The sequence below is a fragment of the Vombatus ursinus genome, unplaced genomic scaffold, assembly GCF_900497805.2.
Source record: "Vombatus ursinus unplaced genomic scaffold, bare-nosed wombat genome assembly UNPS02005069.1, whole genome shotgun sequence".
In the NCBI taxonomy this organism is placed as follows: domain Eukaryota; kingdom Metazoa; phylum Chordata; class Mammalia; order Diprotodontia; family Vombatidae; genus Vombatus; species Vombatus ursinus.
Window position 1 is genome coordinate 13,701 of NW_020944847.1, and position 17,664 is coordinate 31,364.

At 37.0% G+C, this 17,664-nt stretch overlaps 2 protein-coding genes across 2 annotated transcripts; both read right to left on the reverse strand.

Moving 5' to 3' along the window:
• Window positions 1–998: 998 nt before the first annotated feature.
• LOC114029048 (olfactory receptor 14C36-like) lies at window positions 999–3,556 on the reverse strand. The gene is made up of 2 exons (XM_027843410.1): window positions 3,530–3,556; window positions 999–1,964 (listed from the first exon to the last, which is right to left on the reverse strand). Exons 1-2 carry the CDS (start codon window positions 3,554–3,556, stop codon window positions 999–1,001), a joined length of 993 nt encoding a protein of 330 aa, XP_027699211.1.
• An 11,714-nt stretch (window positions 3,557–15,270) lies between these two features.
• LOC114028996 (olfactory receptor 14C36-like) lies at window positions 15,271–16,230 on the reverse strand. The gene has a single exon (XM_027843359.1). The coding sequence runs from the start codon at window positions 16,213–16,215 to the stop codon at window positions 15,271–15,273; it is 945 nt and encodes a 314-aa protein (XP_027699160.1). The 5' UTR covers window positions 16,216–16,230.
• Window positions 16,231–17,664: the final 1,434 nt, after the last annotated feature.

Here is a 17,664-nt window from a genome sequence, read left to right on the forward strand (position 1 = left end):
AGCCATCTATAGTCATATGATAAAAAAGTTCTAAATCACTGTTGATTAGAGAAATTCAAATTAAAACAACTCAAAGACACCACATCACACCTATTAGATTGGCCAACATGACAAAACAGGAAAATGATAAATGTTGGAGAAGATGTGGGAAAATTGGAACACTAATGCATTGTTGGTGGAGTTGTGAACTGATCCAATCATTTTGGAGAGCAATTTGCAACTATGCCCAAGGTGCTATAGAAATGTACATATCCTTTGACCCAGTAATAGCATTTCTAGGGCTGTGTTGCAAAGAGATCATAAAAATGTGAAAAGGACCAACATGGACAAAAATATTTATAGCAGCTCTTTTGTGGTGGCAAAGAATTGGAAATTGAGAGGATGCTCATCAATTGAGGAATGGCTGAACAAGTTGTGATACATGAATGTAATTGAATACTATTGTGCTATAAGAAATGATGAGCAGGCAGACTTCAGAAAAACCTGGAAAGACTTATATGAACTTCTGAATGAAGAGAGCAGAACTAGAGAACATCGTATACAGTAACAGTCATGTTGTGCAATGACTAACTTTGATAGACTTAGCTCTTCTCAGGGTCTAAGACATCTCCAAAAGTCTCATGATGGGAAATGCTATCCACATACAGGAAAAGAAATATGGAATTTGAATGCAGATTGAAGCATACTATTTGCTATTTTTTTCCTTCTGTTTTGTTTTGTTTCCTCCTGTGGTTCCTTCTATTGGTTCTAATCCTTCTTTACAACATGACTAACATGAAAATATGTTTAATAGGAATGTATATGTATAGCCTATATCAGATTGCATGCTGTCTTGGGAAGGGAGGTGGGAAGGGAGAGGTAGAAAAAATTTAAAACTCAAAAGTTTATGGAAATGATTATTGATAAATTCAAATTAGTTAATAAAAACAAATTAAAAATAAAAAATAATAAATAATAAATCACAATCAATTTTGCCTGATACAAAAAAGAATTATACTTTATGCTTTATTCCTCAACAAAAGCATTCTCTTCATTACTATTCTTGCAGCCTCTTTTATCTGCTTATTCCGTAGACTGTATATAATGGGGTTAAGAAAGGGAGGTATTATGGAATAGAATATTGAAAGGATTATATCTTTAAGGGACCCAGAATCTGAAGGTGGTTGTAGGTAGACATAACAACCTGAAATAAGGAACAAAGAAACCACAATGATGTGAGGGACACAAGTAGAGAAGGCTTTTCTTTGGTCTTCTTTCACTGGAAATCTGAGCACAGTGGAAAATATGCTCATGTAGGATGCAGTGATGAAGGCAAAGCAGCCAAGCCCAACCACCACAGCAGAGCCAAGTAAGGATAATGTATTGCTGAATGTCTCTGAGCAAGAGATCTTGAGGAGAGAGGGGATATCACAAAAGAACTGGTGGATCACATTGGATTGGCAGAAAGACAACTGAAATGTGTAACCAGTATGGAAACCTGCATACAGAAGGCCAGTGAACAAGCATGTTAAAGTCATCTGCATACAGACACGGGGATTCATGATCACTGGATAGAGAAGTGGGTGGCATATGGCAACATAACGATCACGGGCCATGACAGTGAGTAAAGTAAATTCAACATATGCCATGAAAGTAAATAGGAATATCTGAGCTGCACATCCAGTAACTGAGATGGCTCTGTTGTTCACCAGGGAGTTAATGGATGCCTGGGGAACAGTTACTGATAAGAAGCAGGCATCCACAATGGACAGATTCCTAAGGAAAAAGTACATGGGGGTGTGGAGTCTCCTGTCAAAGGTGGTGACTATGACAATGAGGAGATTTCCCATCATGCCTGCTGAATAAAAAAGAAAGAAAAGCAAAGAGTATAAGATTTGCAGCTCTCGGGTGTCAGAAAACCCCATAAGGAGAAATTCAGTCATGATGATGGTGAAGTTAGACATTTTCAGGCTCCAGTGAGTGACCTAGAGAGCCAAAGTAAAATGAAACAATCTGTCAATCAGTGATTGTTAAGGACATACTCTGGGTAAAGATTAGAAGACATTATTCTGTTTTTATTATTGCTATATAAGACATGGGCCCCTGTCATGTACTGGCTTGTGACTCCGGGCAAATCAGGATATCTCTCAAGGAAAAGCTCTCTAAGTGTTACATGAGAGATGCAGACCTGCAGTGCTAAAGGACATTTCTGTACTTGGGAGTTCCATCTATTAAAAACATGGATGCTGAAGGAAGCAAAGTAATGTTCCCAATAACCTCATATTAACTTCCTTTTTTTCTGTAACGTATTGATCATCTGTGAGTGAATACATCAGTACAATCTGACCTAAACCAGAAACCACCAATGAAAATGGTAATCTCTTATTTTTAAAGTCTTCTGAGATGTGGTGAGATTCTATTCTTTTCCCATGGCCATCTCATTTTTATAAATAGCCATATATAGCATAGATTAGAGAAAGTCAGAAATTTAAGACGTATTGTTTCAAACATGTTTGTTGCTTTTGCTGGCAGTGGAGACAAGGACTACAATCTTTCCTGCTACCATTGCCCTCCACACACACTCCAACTGACTGAAAGAAGAAATTGCAAGTGAATGGCGGAGATGTATACAACAGTATATTTCCCCTGGTCAGGGACAGGAGGATGGTGAAGTCTGCTGACCTGGCCTGCTATTCTCTCTACTCCTCTGAATAGTCTCATTTCATCTAATTTTCACCATAGCTGGTCACTGACTCTCCTGATCTTATCACTTCAATTTTCTTCCATTCAGAGGTATCAGGCAGGCAAAATAAATGGCTTATCACCTCCAGCTATACTCTTGTTTCATATGGAATGGCATCCAAGAAAACAAATTATCCTAATACCACATCAGGTATTTTTTCGTTTATGTCCACTATTTCCCTAAAGAAATCTCTCAAGATTAAGGATCCAGGACTTCGGCACATTTGGTAGGCAGGTATTTCTTGGCCATTAATTCTCTATGATAACATCTTTAAAGGAATAGCAAACAGGTCCTGACGTTATATAGGGCATATAGGAGGTACATTTTGTTGTCATATCACAGTTACTTTTTGGTTATGTTGAGTACGTACATAGGTATTTGTGATCACATATATGTATATATCATTTTTAAATTTTCATTTGTTAGTTCTATACCATTTTACGCTTCCTCCACCACCCATTGAGGTAACAAAAATAAAACCTATTATACATATGTATAGTCACTTAAAACAAATTACCACATTAGCTATCAAAGAAAGAGAGAGAAAAAAGGAAGAAGGAATGAAAGGAGGAAGAGAGGGAGGAGAGAAGAAAGGGAGGGAAAAGAGGAAGGAAGGAAGGAAAGAAGGAAGGAAGGAAGGAAAGAAGGAAGGAAGGAAAGAAGGAAGGAAGGAAGGAAGGAAGGAAGGAAGGAAGAGATGGAGGAAAGGGGAGGGAGGAGAAGAAGGAAGGAAGGAAAGAGGAAAGAAAAGATGAAAGAAAAGAAAAGAACATATGCTTCAATCTGCACCCACCCTATGTCCATTACCTCTCTATCTGGAGGCAGATGTTTCATGTTTCATGAAGAGTCCTTTGGAATTGTGATTTGTCATTATGTTAACTAGAAATATTGTCTTTCAAAGCTGATTATCATTAACATTCTGTTATTATATGTTATTCTCTTGTTTCTGCTTACTTCACTTTGCATTATTTGACACAGATCTTCACAAGTTCTTCTGAAATTATCCCCTTCATCTCAAGGTTGCAGATCATAATTTGTTTAGCCATTCTCCAATTGAAGCTCATCACTTCAGTTTCCAATTATTTGTCACCAAAGAGAATATCTGTCAATATATTTATACATATGGGTCCTTTCCCTATTTCTCTAATTTCTTTGGAATAAGTGGTATCACTGGATCAAAGGATATTATTCACAGTTCTATTACTTCTTGGGCATTGCTCCAAATTGCTTTTCATAGTGACTGGACCAGTTCAAAACTCCGTGGTCCCGCTGTTTTAACTCCAAAGGATGATACTTTTTTAAAAAATCTGTTTTACAAGGGAATGCTCATGGGGCTGATAATGATGAAAATTGTAATCAATCAATTTGATATAAAAAGTAAAAAAAAGACACCAATTAAGCATAAAATGATGCACAAGAGATCTCAGGTACAAATTTTTCAAGTTTATAGCATCAAGGTACCACAGCAAAGAGACAAAAGTTCCTGCAAGCCCAGCACAGAACTACTTTCTCTCATATTTGCCATATGAGAGAACCTAAAACTGAGTCTCTTCAAACTATTGGTACTTTCATTGAGCAAAGGACGTTTTCAGCCCTATATCTGAGGCTATCATTGGTAATACTAAGAAGCTACTATGAAAAACTATGGGGACTCCTGCTTCCTATATGACCATGTTGCCAAGTGGAATTTAATTTTATATGTAATGTATTAATCTTTTAAAAGAATGGATACTAAAGAATGGGTTTTGTTAAACATTTTTATATGTACTAGACCATTTGTTGCAGGTCCAATTGAGTATGTGGTGAGATCTATGGCTGGGCACAGTCAGGGAAAGCTCTAAAATCAGCAACCTGGCAACCAGCTAAATGAGTGTGAAAGAGGAGGTAGTTTTAGAAACAGAAATAGGATAAAAAAATAAAATTCACAAGTATTTAAAGTAGTTTAGAGAGATGGAAGCCCTCTGGACTTGAAGGTAGAAGACAACACTTTCAAGAAACAAAGAACAAAGGTTCTAGGTTTCTCTTAACTCCTCTGTTTGCATTTCAAGTTTTGTATTCAGTTCTTTCTGAAAGTTGGACATCTCTCTGCTCAGTATTTTCTTGCACTTAAAGTAGCGAACTTTGAAAATGTTGGCAGCTACAGAAGAGCATCACGTTCTTCCTTTCACTTATTGCTCTTTAGTCTTGCTGGCATAAGTAGTATCTACCAGGGGTGACTGGACCAAATGTTTGTACCATGGTGACTACATGGTTAAGTGATAGAATATTTTTTAACTATTTATGGGGCATGACACTGGCTTTGAAATTAGCAGACCTGGGTTCACACTTGAATTAAGCCACTTCCAATTGTGCACCCTTAAGCAAGTCACTTTTTCTAACTGTGCATTTTTTTCATCTCTAAGTGAAATCATTGGACTGGATGGCCTCTACTACCCATTCCAGTTGTACACCTTTGATACAAACCTACACACCTTCCCAGTCACATGTACATGAACTGTCCCTCTGTATCCCCACTGAACTGAGATTTTTGGCTGACTTTGGTTGTTCTATAGACTGAATCACTTTTAATTCCAACCATGGTTCCACTTATATTTCCTTTTCCTAAGATGTAACTCCTTTTACCTAGAAGGAATGAAATTAGAGAAACGTTTGAAAAGGGGGATGTAGAGAGGGATCTAGAATGGAAGAAAGAAGAAAGAAAAAGGATGGAAAGAAAGAAAGAAAGAAAGAAAGAAAAAAAGGAAGGAAGGAAGGAAGGAAGGAAGGAAAGAAGGAAGGAAGGAAAGAAGGAAAAGGGAATAAAGGAAAGAAGGGAGGAAGGAAGAGAAGGAAGGAAGAAAGAAAGAAGGAAAAAAGTAAGAAAGAAAAAAGGGAGGAAGAAGGCAGGAAAAGAGAGAGGAAAGAAAAAAGATGGAAGAGAAAGAAAGAGACAGAGAGAGAGAGTGAAAGAAAAGAGGGAGGGAGGAAGAAAGAAAGGAAAAAGAAAGGAATGAAGTGAAACAGAGAAGGGAGAGAGGGAGGGAAGGAGGAAGAAGGGAAAAAAGAAAAAAAGAAGGGAGAGAAAGAAACAAAGAAAAGAGAGGGCGGGGGGAGAAAGAAACAAAGAAAGAAAAGAAAGGAAAGAAAGAAAGAAAGAAAAAAGTAGAAGGAAGGAAGGAGAAAACAAATAAAAGGGGATAATGGGACAAAGCATTCCATTCAAACTCATCATATCTTACCTGAATAAGGCAACAAGTCTCCTTGCTGTTAGCTTCTCCAATCTGAACTGCTCAAAGATGCTATTACTGAATCCTTATGCCATGGAAAAGACCTCCAGAATTTTTCCAGCTCAGGATGGACTGGTAGAAAATTATGAAGTTTCCCTTGGCATCTGGCCATCATAATTCTGTTCTCCTTGCATGGAAAGCATGTGTTCCCTCAATTTTCCCCATTATATTTGTAGATTAATTTGGACAGCATGTTTGATAGGATGGCCCCATAAGCCAATTTCACCTTTGCTAGATATTCCTTGAATCTCCTTGGGGACAGTGTCCCTGCTCTTCAGCTAAATACAGACAGGCAGAGATCATTGCATTGAGGTAATTATCTCTGGGTAGCAAAAGAAAAGATGCCAAATAAAGTCCCCTCAAGAGTACTAGGATGGAATTTAAGAACTATTAATTAGGGGCAGCTTGGTGGTACCATGGAGAGAGCACCAGTCCTGAAGTAAGGAGGACCTGAGTTCAAATCTGGCTTCAGACACATAACACTCATTAGCCATATGACTCTGGGGAAGTCATTTAACCCCAATTGCCTCGCCTCCCTGCAAAACAAAAAAAAATTAATTAATGTGCATGTGTGTGAGAATGTATTATGAGTGTAGGATTCATTATCTCTCATGTTCTCTCAAAAGAATCAAATAAGCATCCTTCACGCATTCTTGGAAAGGCAGAAGAGGAGAGATTCAAGTGTCCTGAGAAGTGTTTGGCTTGTTAGCTCAGTTGATACAGATGTACTGTGGCTGTAATTATGGCTTTGACTGACGTGTAGGCAAGAGAGCTTTACAAATTTTGTGCAAAATGTTTTAAAACATATTTTATTTTTTATATCACATTCAGTTCCAAAAAATCCCTCATCACATTTTTGCTTTTCTTTCCAAGAGATAAACTAGTTAAGGAAGCCTACCAATAAAGCAATGACATCTGACAGATTAGAAAGCATTTGAAAGCCACAGCTCCCCACTCTTCTACCAAGAGGAAAGTGGTGTGTTTGACCCTATTCATTTTGTGTTCTCTGGTCTCTTACTCTCATCTTCTTTGACATTTGTCATTTGATCTTAGAGTAAAATATATTTTCTTACATTAACATAACAGTTGTTCCCCCATTTTCTTTTTGTTATGACAAAAAGAGTTGCTATGAATATTCTCATCTCTATGTTACCTTCATTTCTGTAATTGGTGTATTTGTGGTATATGTCCCTTAATGTCTCTCAGCATCAAAAATTACACACAATCTAGTAATTTTTCTTGAAAATTCTAAATTGATTTGCAAAAGGTAGGTTAGATTTGTAGCCCCACTAAAGGTGAATAAATGTATCTATCTACCCTCCAACTTTTCTAATATTGACTTTTATCATTTTAACAACCTTAACTGATTTCATGTTCTGTCTATAATCTATATGGTGGTATGTGTGACCCTGGGTAAGTCACTTGACTTTTAGTATTCTAGGAAGTGGGGAGTAGGGTGTGTTCAGGAAAGACTGGTACCTCTGGTGTGAGGGCTGCCAAGCCCTTTTCAGGGATGCTTTCCACCTTTGGTGTCCACCTGATCCACCTAACTCTTACCTGTGGTTCCAAGAAGCTGTAGCATGCACAGTGACCATACCCTGGTAAACCATTTCAGCAGGTGGGCTAAATCAGGTTGAGAATGATCACAGGGCCTCAAATCGGTGGGTGAGGTAGGAAGGTGTCTACTCCAAGCTTGTGAAGACTTCCCTTGGTGGAATGGGTGGATCAGAACAATTTGTTTGAATGGCCATGAAGGCAGCTGAAGCAGGTGCTGTGGAGTACTTAAGGTTTGGCTAGACATCAAAGACACCAGGATCATCTGCTGCTTCCTGAGCTATCGCCAGTAATCTCGGCTCTGCCATGCCACTGGAATGTGATGACTCTGGAGGAGACAGTGAGGACAGCAACTTTGTGCAACTCTGCCTCACTTAAATCCAATTTACACATGAATCAAAAGACGTCACCCATACCATTTTACCATTTTACCTATCTCAAAGCCCTATTGAAACAGGCAAATAATGAAGCAGCAGGTATGGATACACTGGGAGCTGTAGTCACAGTCCTGCACACAGGCAGCCCAGGTCATAGGGTAATTTCTCATTGGAAGCAGCAGTGGGATTTGGCAGCCCCTGTGTGTCTGAGCAACCTTTTAAGGATCACACTACTCACCTCCTTGTGAAAGGAAGGGTCTAGAAAATGTGCCCTAAAAATTGTCTGCTTACCCAACCCTGGCCTAATTATCATGGAAGGCAGAGATTCCACTCTCTGCTTGAAACACACACACAAAAAGTATGAATACATATGCAAAGATGATTCCACTGACCATATGTACATGGAATGTGGGCACACTTCTAGACAAAGTCCAGCAGACCTGAAAGATGAACAGCTTTTTTTGCACAAGAACTCAACAGGTATCACACTCAAATAGCAGCCCCGAGTGAAACAGGGCTGGTAAACAAGGCCGTCTTACTGAATTTGGAGCTGGATACACATTTTTTCTGGAGTGGTCACAGTGAAGGGGAGCATGAAACTGATGTAGGTTTTGCAATGAAAGCCAATCTGTTCAACAAACTTGTATGGCTACCAAAAGGAGTGAATGACAGATTCATGACAATGTGATTGCCACTTGCAGAAAAATGTCATGTCACCATCATCACTGTCTATGCTCCTACCATGACAAACTCTGATGAGATCAAATAAAAATTTTATGAAGACCTGGAGATCCTTATCATCAATATGCCATAAGAGGACAAGCTTATATTTCTGGGTGACTTTAATGGTAGAGTAGGTTCAAAGGAACAGACTTTGCAGGGAATCTGGAGTTGGAAACAGTAAGAGCAAAGGTTGCTTGCTACTGAAGATTTGTGCTTCTCATGACAAAAATCACCCACAGTTTTCCACTTACTTAAATGCAATAAAACTTCACAAATGTACTTTCACAGCAAACATTGGCTTTTAATAGACTATGTGATTGTAAGGAGAAGAGACATACATGTGATGTGAGAGTGACAAAGGCAATGTGTGGTGCAGAGTGCTGTACTGATCATAGACTTATCCTCTCCAAGCTAAATATTCACATTCAACGAAAGTGGAGGCCCCAAGGCAAAATGACTACCAGAAACATTAATGTCAACAAATTAGAGCACTTCTCTGAGTGGGAACAGGTTGTTTCTAAGTTGGAGGGAAAGTTGAGCCAGCACATAGTGGGCAACAGTGCAGAAAAAACAAAAGCAGTTAGAGATTTGGTCTATTGCACTGCATTTGCTCATTGGGTTCAGAACACTCACAAACATCAAGACTCGTTTGACAAAAATGATGGGGAAATTCAGAAGTTGCTAAATGAAAAGCAAGAACTCCATAGGGTTTACCAGCAGGATAGTTCATTGATCTCTAAGAAGGAAGCATTTAGTTCCATCAAAAATAAAGTACAAGTGAAGATTACAGAGATATAGAACTCTTGGCTCAGCTACATGGCAGGTGAAATTCAGTTTTATGTTGATAGTATGCCCAGAAGGCTATTTATGGGTCAAAGATCTATGATTCATCTCAACTAACATATATGCACCATGTGGTATAACATCCAAATTCTTAGAGGAGAAGTTCAGGGAGTTACAGGAAGAAATAGACAGCAAAACTATACTAGTGGGGGACCTCAACCTCCCTCTCTCTGAACTAGATAAATCTAACCACAAAATAAACAAGAAAGAAGTTAAGGAGGTGAATAGAACATTAGAAATGTTAGGTATGATAGACCTCTGGAGAAAACTGAGTGGGGATAGAAAGGAATATACTTGTTTCTTGGCGGTACGTGGCACATACACAAAAATTGACCATATACTAGGGCATAAAAACCTCATAATCCAATGCAGAAAGGCAGAAATATTAAATGCATCCTTTTCAGATCATGATGCAATAAAAATTATATGTAATGAAGGGCCATGGAAAGATAGACTAAAAAATAATTGGAAACTAAATAATCTAATCCTAAAAAATGATTGGGTCAAAGAACAAATCATAGAAACAACCAATAATTTCATTCAAGACCATGACAATAATGAGACAACATACCAAAACTTACGGGATGCAGCAAAAGCAGTTCTTAGGGGAAGTTTTGTATCTCTAAATGCTTACATAAATAAAATAGAAAAAGAGGAGATCAATGAATTGGGAATACAAGTAAAAAAACTAGAAAAAAGGACAAATTAAAAATCCTCAATTAAACATCAAATTAGAAATATTGAAAACCAAAGGTAAAATTAATAAAATTGAAATTAAAAAAATTGAACTAATAAATAAAACTAGGAGCTGGTTTTATGAAAAAAGCAATAAAATAGATAAACCTTTGGTTAATTTCATTAAAAAAAAAAGAAAGAAGAAAACCAAATTACTAGTATCAAGAATGAAAAGGGTGAAGCTACCATCAAGGAGGAGGAAATCAAAACAACAATTAGGAATTACTTTGCCCAACTATATGCCAACAAATTTGACAATCTTAGTGAAATACACACATATTTACAAAAACTATAAATTGCCTAGATTAACAGAAGAGGAAATAAAATACTTAATAACCCCATCTCAGAAAAAGAAATTGAGCAAGTCATTGACGAACTCCCTAGGAAAAAATCTCCAGGGCCAGATGGATTTACATGCCAATTTTATCAAACATTTAAAGAACAATTAACTCCATGAAGAAGGAATCTTACCAAATTCTTTTTATGATACAAATATGGTGCTGATACTGAAACCAAGAAGAATCAAGACAGAGAAAGAAAGTTATAGACCAATTTCTCTAATGAATATAGATGCAAAATTTTAAACAAAATATTAGCAAATAAATTACAGCAACTTATCACAAGAATAATACACTATGACCATGTAGAATTTATACCAGGAATGCAGGGTTGGTTCAATATTAAGAAAACTATCAGCATAATTGATTGTATCAACACCAAAACTAACAGAAACCACATGATCATCTCAATAGATGCAGAAAAAGCTTTTGACAAAATACAACACCCATTCCTATTAAAAACACTAGAGAGCACAGGTATAAATGAAGTCTTCCTGAAAATAATAAATAGCATCTATCTAAAACCTTCAGCAAGCATAATATATAATGGGGACAAGCTAGAAGCATTTCCAATAAGATCAGGGGTGAAACAAGGATGTCCATTATCACCACTATTATTCAAAATCATCCTGGAAACATTAGCTTTAGCAATAAGAGTAACTTATTCAGTGCCATACCAATCGAACTACCAAAAAATTATTTTATAGAGTTAGAAAAAGTAAAAACTAGATTCATCTGGAAGAATAAAAGGTCCAGAATATCAAGAGAACTAATGAAAAGAAATGCAGGGGAAGGTGGCCTAGCCATTTCAGATCTTAAATTGTATTATAAAACAGCAATCATCAAAACAAATTGGTACTGGCTAAGAAATAGAGTGGTGGATCAGTGGAATAGGTTAAATATGCAAGACACAGTAGTCAAAGACTATAGTAATCAATTATTTGATAAACTCAAAAAACCCAGCTTCTGGGATCAGAACCCAGTCTTTGAAAAAAACTGCTGGGAAAACTGGAAAAGAGTATGGCAGAAACAAGGCATAGACCAAAATCTCACATCATATACAAAAATAAAGGCAAACTGGGTACATGATTTAGATATAAAGGCTGATACTATAAGCAAACTGGGAGAGCAAGGAATAGTTTACCTGTCAGATGTATGGAGAACAGAAGAATTTGTGACCAAACAGGGGATAGAGAACATTATGAAAAGCAAAATAGATGATTTTGATTCCATTAAATTGAAAAGTTTTTGCACAAACAAAGCCAATGCAACTAAGATTAGAAGGAAGGTAGAAAATTGGGAAAGAATTTTTATAACCAGTCTCTCTGATAAGGAACTCATTTCTAAAATATATATAGAATTAAGTCAAATTTATAAGAATACAAGCTATTCCCCAATTGATAAATGGTCAACTGATATGAACAGGTAGTTCTCAAATGAAGAAGTTAAAGCCATCTATAGTCATATGATAAAAAAGTTCTAAATCACTGTTGATTAGAGAAATGCAAGTCAAAATAACTCTAAAGTACCACATCACACCTATTAGATTGGCCAACATGACAAAACAGGAAAATGATAAATGTTGGAGAAGATGTGGGAAAATTGGAACACTAATGCATTGTTGGTGGAGTTGTGAACTGATCCAATCATTTTGGAGAGCAATTTGCAACTATGCCCAAGGTGCTATAGAAATGTACATATCCTTTGACCCAGTAATAGCATTTCTAGGGCTGTATTGCAAAGAGATCATAAAAATGTGAAAAGGACCAACATGGACAAAAATATTTATAGCAGCTCTTTTGTGGTGGCAAAGAATTGGAAATTGAGAGGATGCTCATCAATTGGGGAATGGCTGAGAAAGTTGTGGTATATGAATGTGATGGAATACTATTGGGCTATAAGAAATGATGAACAAGCTGACTTCAGAAAAACCTGGAAAGAGTTGTATGGTCTGATGCTGAGTGAAGTGAGCAGAACCAAGAGAACATTGTACACAGTAACAGCCACATTGTGTGATGACTAATATTGATAAACTTAACCCTTCCTGGGAATACAATGATCTAAGACATCTCCAGAGGCCTTGTGATGGAAAATGCTATCCACATGCAAAGAAAGAATTATGCAAGTCAAACTGCTATTTTTTTTCTCTTTTGTTGAGTTTTGTTTCCTCTTTCTGATGGTTCCTCTTATTGGTTTTAATTTCTACTTACCTCATCACTAATGTGAAAATATGTTTAATATGAATGTAAATGTATAGCCTATATCAGATTGTGCACTGTCTTGGTGAGGGTGGTGGGGAGGAAGGGGGAGAAAAATTTTAAACTCTAAAGCATATGGAAGTGATTATTGATAAATCAAAATTAATTAATAAAAAAGATAAAAAAGACAAAAGACATTAATAAAACTTTTTTTCACAAGTAAAAAAAAAGAGTCTCTTCACCACACAATCTGAACTTATCTTCTTGACACCAAGTATAGCATTCTATCCACTGAGCCATCTCATTGCCGTGTTTAAATTGCCTTAATTGTTCTTACATTATATTTAACTGCATTGTGCTATACATAAATGAATATATGTGTACATATAGTGTCTCCTGTGCAGCTAGGTGATGAAGTAGATGGAGTGCTGGGCCTGGAGTCAGGAAGACATCTTCTTGAGTTGAAATCTGGCCTCAGACACTTACCAGCTGTGTAACCCTGGACAAGTCACTTAACCTGTTGGCCTCAGTTTCCTCATCTATAAAATGAGCTGGAGAAGGAAATGGCAAGCCACTCCAGTATGTCCAAGAAAACCCCAAATGAAGTAATGAAGAGTCAGACTCAACTGAAACACCACCGCCACAACAACAACATATCTCTTGAATGTAAGCTCCTTGAGGGTAGGGACTGTTTCAGTTTTTTTTCTCTATATTCTGAGCATCTAACACAGTGCCTGACACATGGTAGGTGTTTATAATGTCTGTTGATTTGAATTAAATCTTTCTAATTCCTCCAACAGTAAAGTCCTCTCTCCTCATGCAAAAAAAGAAGAAGATCTGTTCACATTCTAAGGATTGCGTACAAAATATCAAATTTTTTCTGCTCATGCAAAAAAAAGAAGAAGAAGATCTGTTCACATTCTAAGGATTGCGTACAAAATATCAAATTTTAGAATACCGAAGTTTAGAATAAGATGTATTCCAAAATTTGGAGTGAGTGTGGTATTCTAGGAAAAACCCTGAGGAAGAACTAGCTGGGGAAGGGGGAATGGTGTGAGGTAAGAAATTCCTTGATTTTGGACTGGGCCAAGGTCTCCTCCCTTCCTGTTTTTTGACTGGAGGAAAATTTTGTATTTTCCAAAGATTCTGTAGAATTTTGGACTTCCCATATTTCTATGGGTGTAGGAATATTTTCCCTGATCACCTAATGATAGTGTCTATGTTTAATAGTCACAGATAGATCACAGATAAACCAGATGAAGATGCATACGTTCACCAGAATTACAGCACAGAAGTTACACTATGCCTAAGGGGAACATTTCAAGCAACCTAGATAGAGGACAAAAAGGACTTCTGCAGATGAGGAGCTGAATGTTACCCGCATGCCCCATGTCTACTTCAACAGACCCTCGGCCTGGACTCTGCATTTACTTCTGGGAAAGCAAAAGGCATCTAGCACATTAAGTGGCCTTCCTTCAGCAAGTTTGTGGGAAGACATGGACAAGAATCTTGCAAAATCATCTGGCTGTGATAGGCTATGATATGTATTGTTTTAGGAAATTTCTAAAATAATGATGTTACAGATTTATTTGAATAAGTAAACAATCTCATCTTAGAAGGATATGTCGCTTTGGCAATAGAAAACAATCTCTTTTGCTTTTAAAAATCATCAGCTATTTCCTTGTATTTCTTATTAATGAGTAATCCGGAGTTAGAGCAATTAGGTGGCAGAGTGCACAGAGCACCAGACCTAGAGTGAGGAAGACTTACCTTCCTGAGTTCAAATCCAGCCTCAGACATTTGCTAGCTGTGTGACCCTGAGTAAGTCAGTTAACCCTGTTTGACATAATTTCTTAATCTATAAAACTAGCTGGAGAAGGAAAGAGCAAACCACTCTAGTATCTTTGACAAGAAAACCCCAAAAGGGGTCATGAAGTGTTGGACTCTATAGAAATGATGAAACACCAGCAAAAAAAAAAAAAACCTCCAAAGTTATGCATCATGATTTTTCTTAGTGTGAAATGGATTTTCACTGAAATATCCATAATATGTATCATTTTATGTTGTAGTTCCAAAGTTTGAACACAATACTTTATGCTAAATTTTACTTTGAATTTCTTTCAGTACCCTATGCAGTATCTCGTTTTCTATTTTTTCCCTCTCTTTCCAATACTTATGGCAATTTTCCAGTATGTTTTTTTTTTACTGAAACATCTTATTAAAGTCTTTTATTTCAGTATTTTTTCCTTTGAAAGACTGGTTGGTTGGTTGTTGTCCTTCATTCTTGAAAAAGACCAAAATGACATCACTGTGCTAAAAATGCTACTGATATTGAGAGCATCAAAGGTAATTCTAAGGGCTTTTTACTCATTTAGACCAGAGATTTATCTGTACCTATCAACATACAAGTAGCAACCCATAAACTCACAAAATCACAAACAAAAATATATATCTTAATGAGATTTTTCATTTATGGATGAATTAGTTTCAACCACATTGGGAAAGAATTACAGTTTATACTTTATTTCTTAACAAAAGCATTCTCTTCATTACTATTCTAGCAGCTTCTTTTATCTGTTTATTCCGTAGACTGTATATAATGGGGTTCAGAAAGGGAGGTATTATGGAATAGAATATTGAAATGATTATATCTTTAAGGGACCCAGAATCTGAAGGTGGTTGTAGGTGCACATAGGAGGATGAAATAAGGAACAAAGAAACCACAACGACGTGAGGGACACAAGTAGAGAAGGCTTTTCTTTGGTCTTCTTTCACCGGAAATCTGAGCACAGTGGAAAATATGCTAATGTAGGATGCAATGATGAAGGCAAAGCAGCCAAGCCCAATCACCACAGCAGAGCCAAGTAAAGATAATGTATTTCTGAATGTCTCTGAGCAAGAGATCTTGAGGAGAGAGGGGATATCACAAAAGAACTGGTGGATCACATTGGATTGGCAGAAAGACAACTGAAATGTGTAGCCGGTATGGAACCCTGCATACAGAAGGCCAGTGAACAAGCATGTTAAAGTCATCTGCATACAGACACGGGGATTCATGATCACTGGATAGAGAAGTGGGTGGCATATGGCAACATAACGATCACGGGCCATGACAGTGAGTAAAGTAAATTCAACATATGCCATGAAAGTCAATAGGAATATCTGAGCTGCACATCCAGTAACTGAGATGGCTCTGTTGCTCAGCAGGGAGTTAATGGATGCCTGGGGAACAGTTACTGATAAGAAGCAGGCATCCCCAATGGACAGATTCCTAAGGAAAAAGTACATGGGGGTGTGGAGTCTCCTGTCAAAGGTGGTGACAATGACAATGAGGAGATTTCCCATCAAGCCTGTTGAATAAAAAAGAAAGAAAAGCAAAGAGTATAAGATCTGCAGCTCTCGGGTGTCAGAAAACTCCATAAGGAGAAATTCAGTCACAATGGTGGTAAAATTAGACATTTTCAGACTCCAGTTAGTGACCTAGGGAGCCAAAGAGAAATTAAATAGTCCATCAGTCAGTGATTATTAAGGACAAGCTGTGTGTAGTAGAAATTATTTCATTTCTATCATTACTATGTAAGACACAATCCCTGTCATGTACTGACTGTGTGACCCAGGGCAAGTCACTTAATCCCTATTGCCTCACCAAAAAAAAAAGAAAGAAAGAAAGAAAGGAAGGAAGAAAGAAAGAAAGAAAGAAAGAGAGAAAGAAAGAAAGAAAAAAGAATTATATGAGAGATGCAGACCTGTAGTGGTGAAGGACATTTTTGGTACCTGGGAATTCCATCTGTTAAATAATTTAATGATTAATGAAGGAAAATAATGTTACTTATGATCCCACATTGACTTCCTTTTTTTCTGTTATATATTGATTGTCTGTGAGTGAATACATCAGTACAGATAGTCTGACCTAGACCAGAAGTCACCAATGAAAATGATGATTTTTTTTTATTTTTAAAGTCTTTTAAGATGTGGTCGTATCCTACCTTTATATTGTTTTCCTATGGTCATCTCATCTTTATAAATAGCCAGAAACAACATAGAAAGGAAAGTGAGAAATTTAAAAGACTTTGTTTCAAACATGTTAATTGCTTTTGTTGGCAGTGGAGACAGGGACTACAATCTTTCCTCCTACCATTGCCCACTGACTGAAAGAAGAAATTGCAAGTGAGTGGTGGAGATGTATACAACAGTATATTTCCCCTGGCCAGGGACAAGAGGATGGTGAAGTCTGCTGACCTGGCCTGCTATTATCTCTGCTCCTCTGAATGGTCTCACTTCATCTAATTTTCACCATAGCTGGTCACTAGCTTTCCTGATCTTATCACTTCAATCTTCTTCCATTCAGAGGCATCAGGCCAGCAAAATGGATGGCCTATCACCTCCAGATCTACCCTTGTCTCATATGGAATGGCATCCAAGGAAGCAAACAGTCCTAATACAGCATCTATTTTTCTCTTATGTCCACTATTTCCCTAAAGAAATGTTTCAAAGTTAAAGATCCAGTAATTTGGGACAATTGGTAGGCAAATATTTCCTGGCCGTTAATTCTCTATGATAACATCTTCAAAGGAATAGCAAGCGGGTACTGACACAGGAGCTACACTTTAGTTATGTTGAATATATACATACATACATACATAAGTATGTATATATATGTACATACATATATACATATATAGGCATACATAATTCTATATATGTATATGTCATTTTTATTTTCATTTTTTAGTTTTCTCCCATTTAACTCCTCCCCCACCCATTCAGAAGGTGACAAAAATAAAACCTATCATACATATGTATATTCACTTAAAACAAATGACCACATTAGCTACCTCTGAAAGAAAGGAAGGAAGAAAAGAAGAAAGAAAGAAAGAAAGAAAGAAAGAAAGAAAGAAAGAAAGAAAG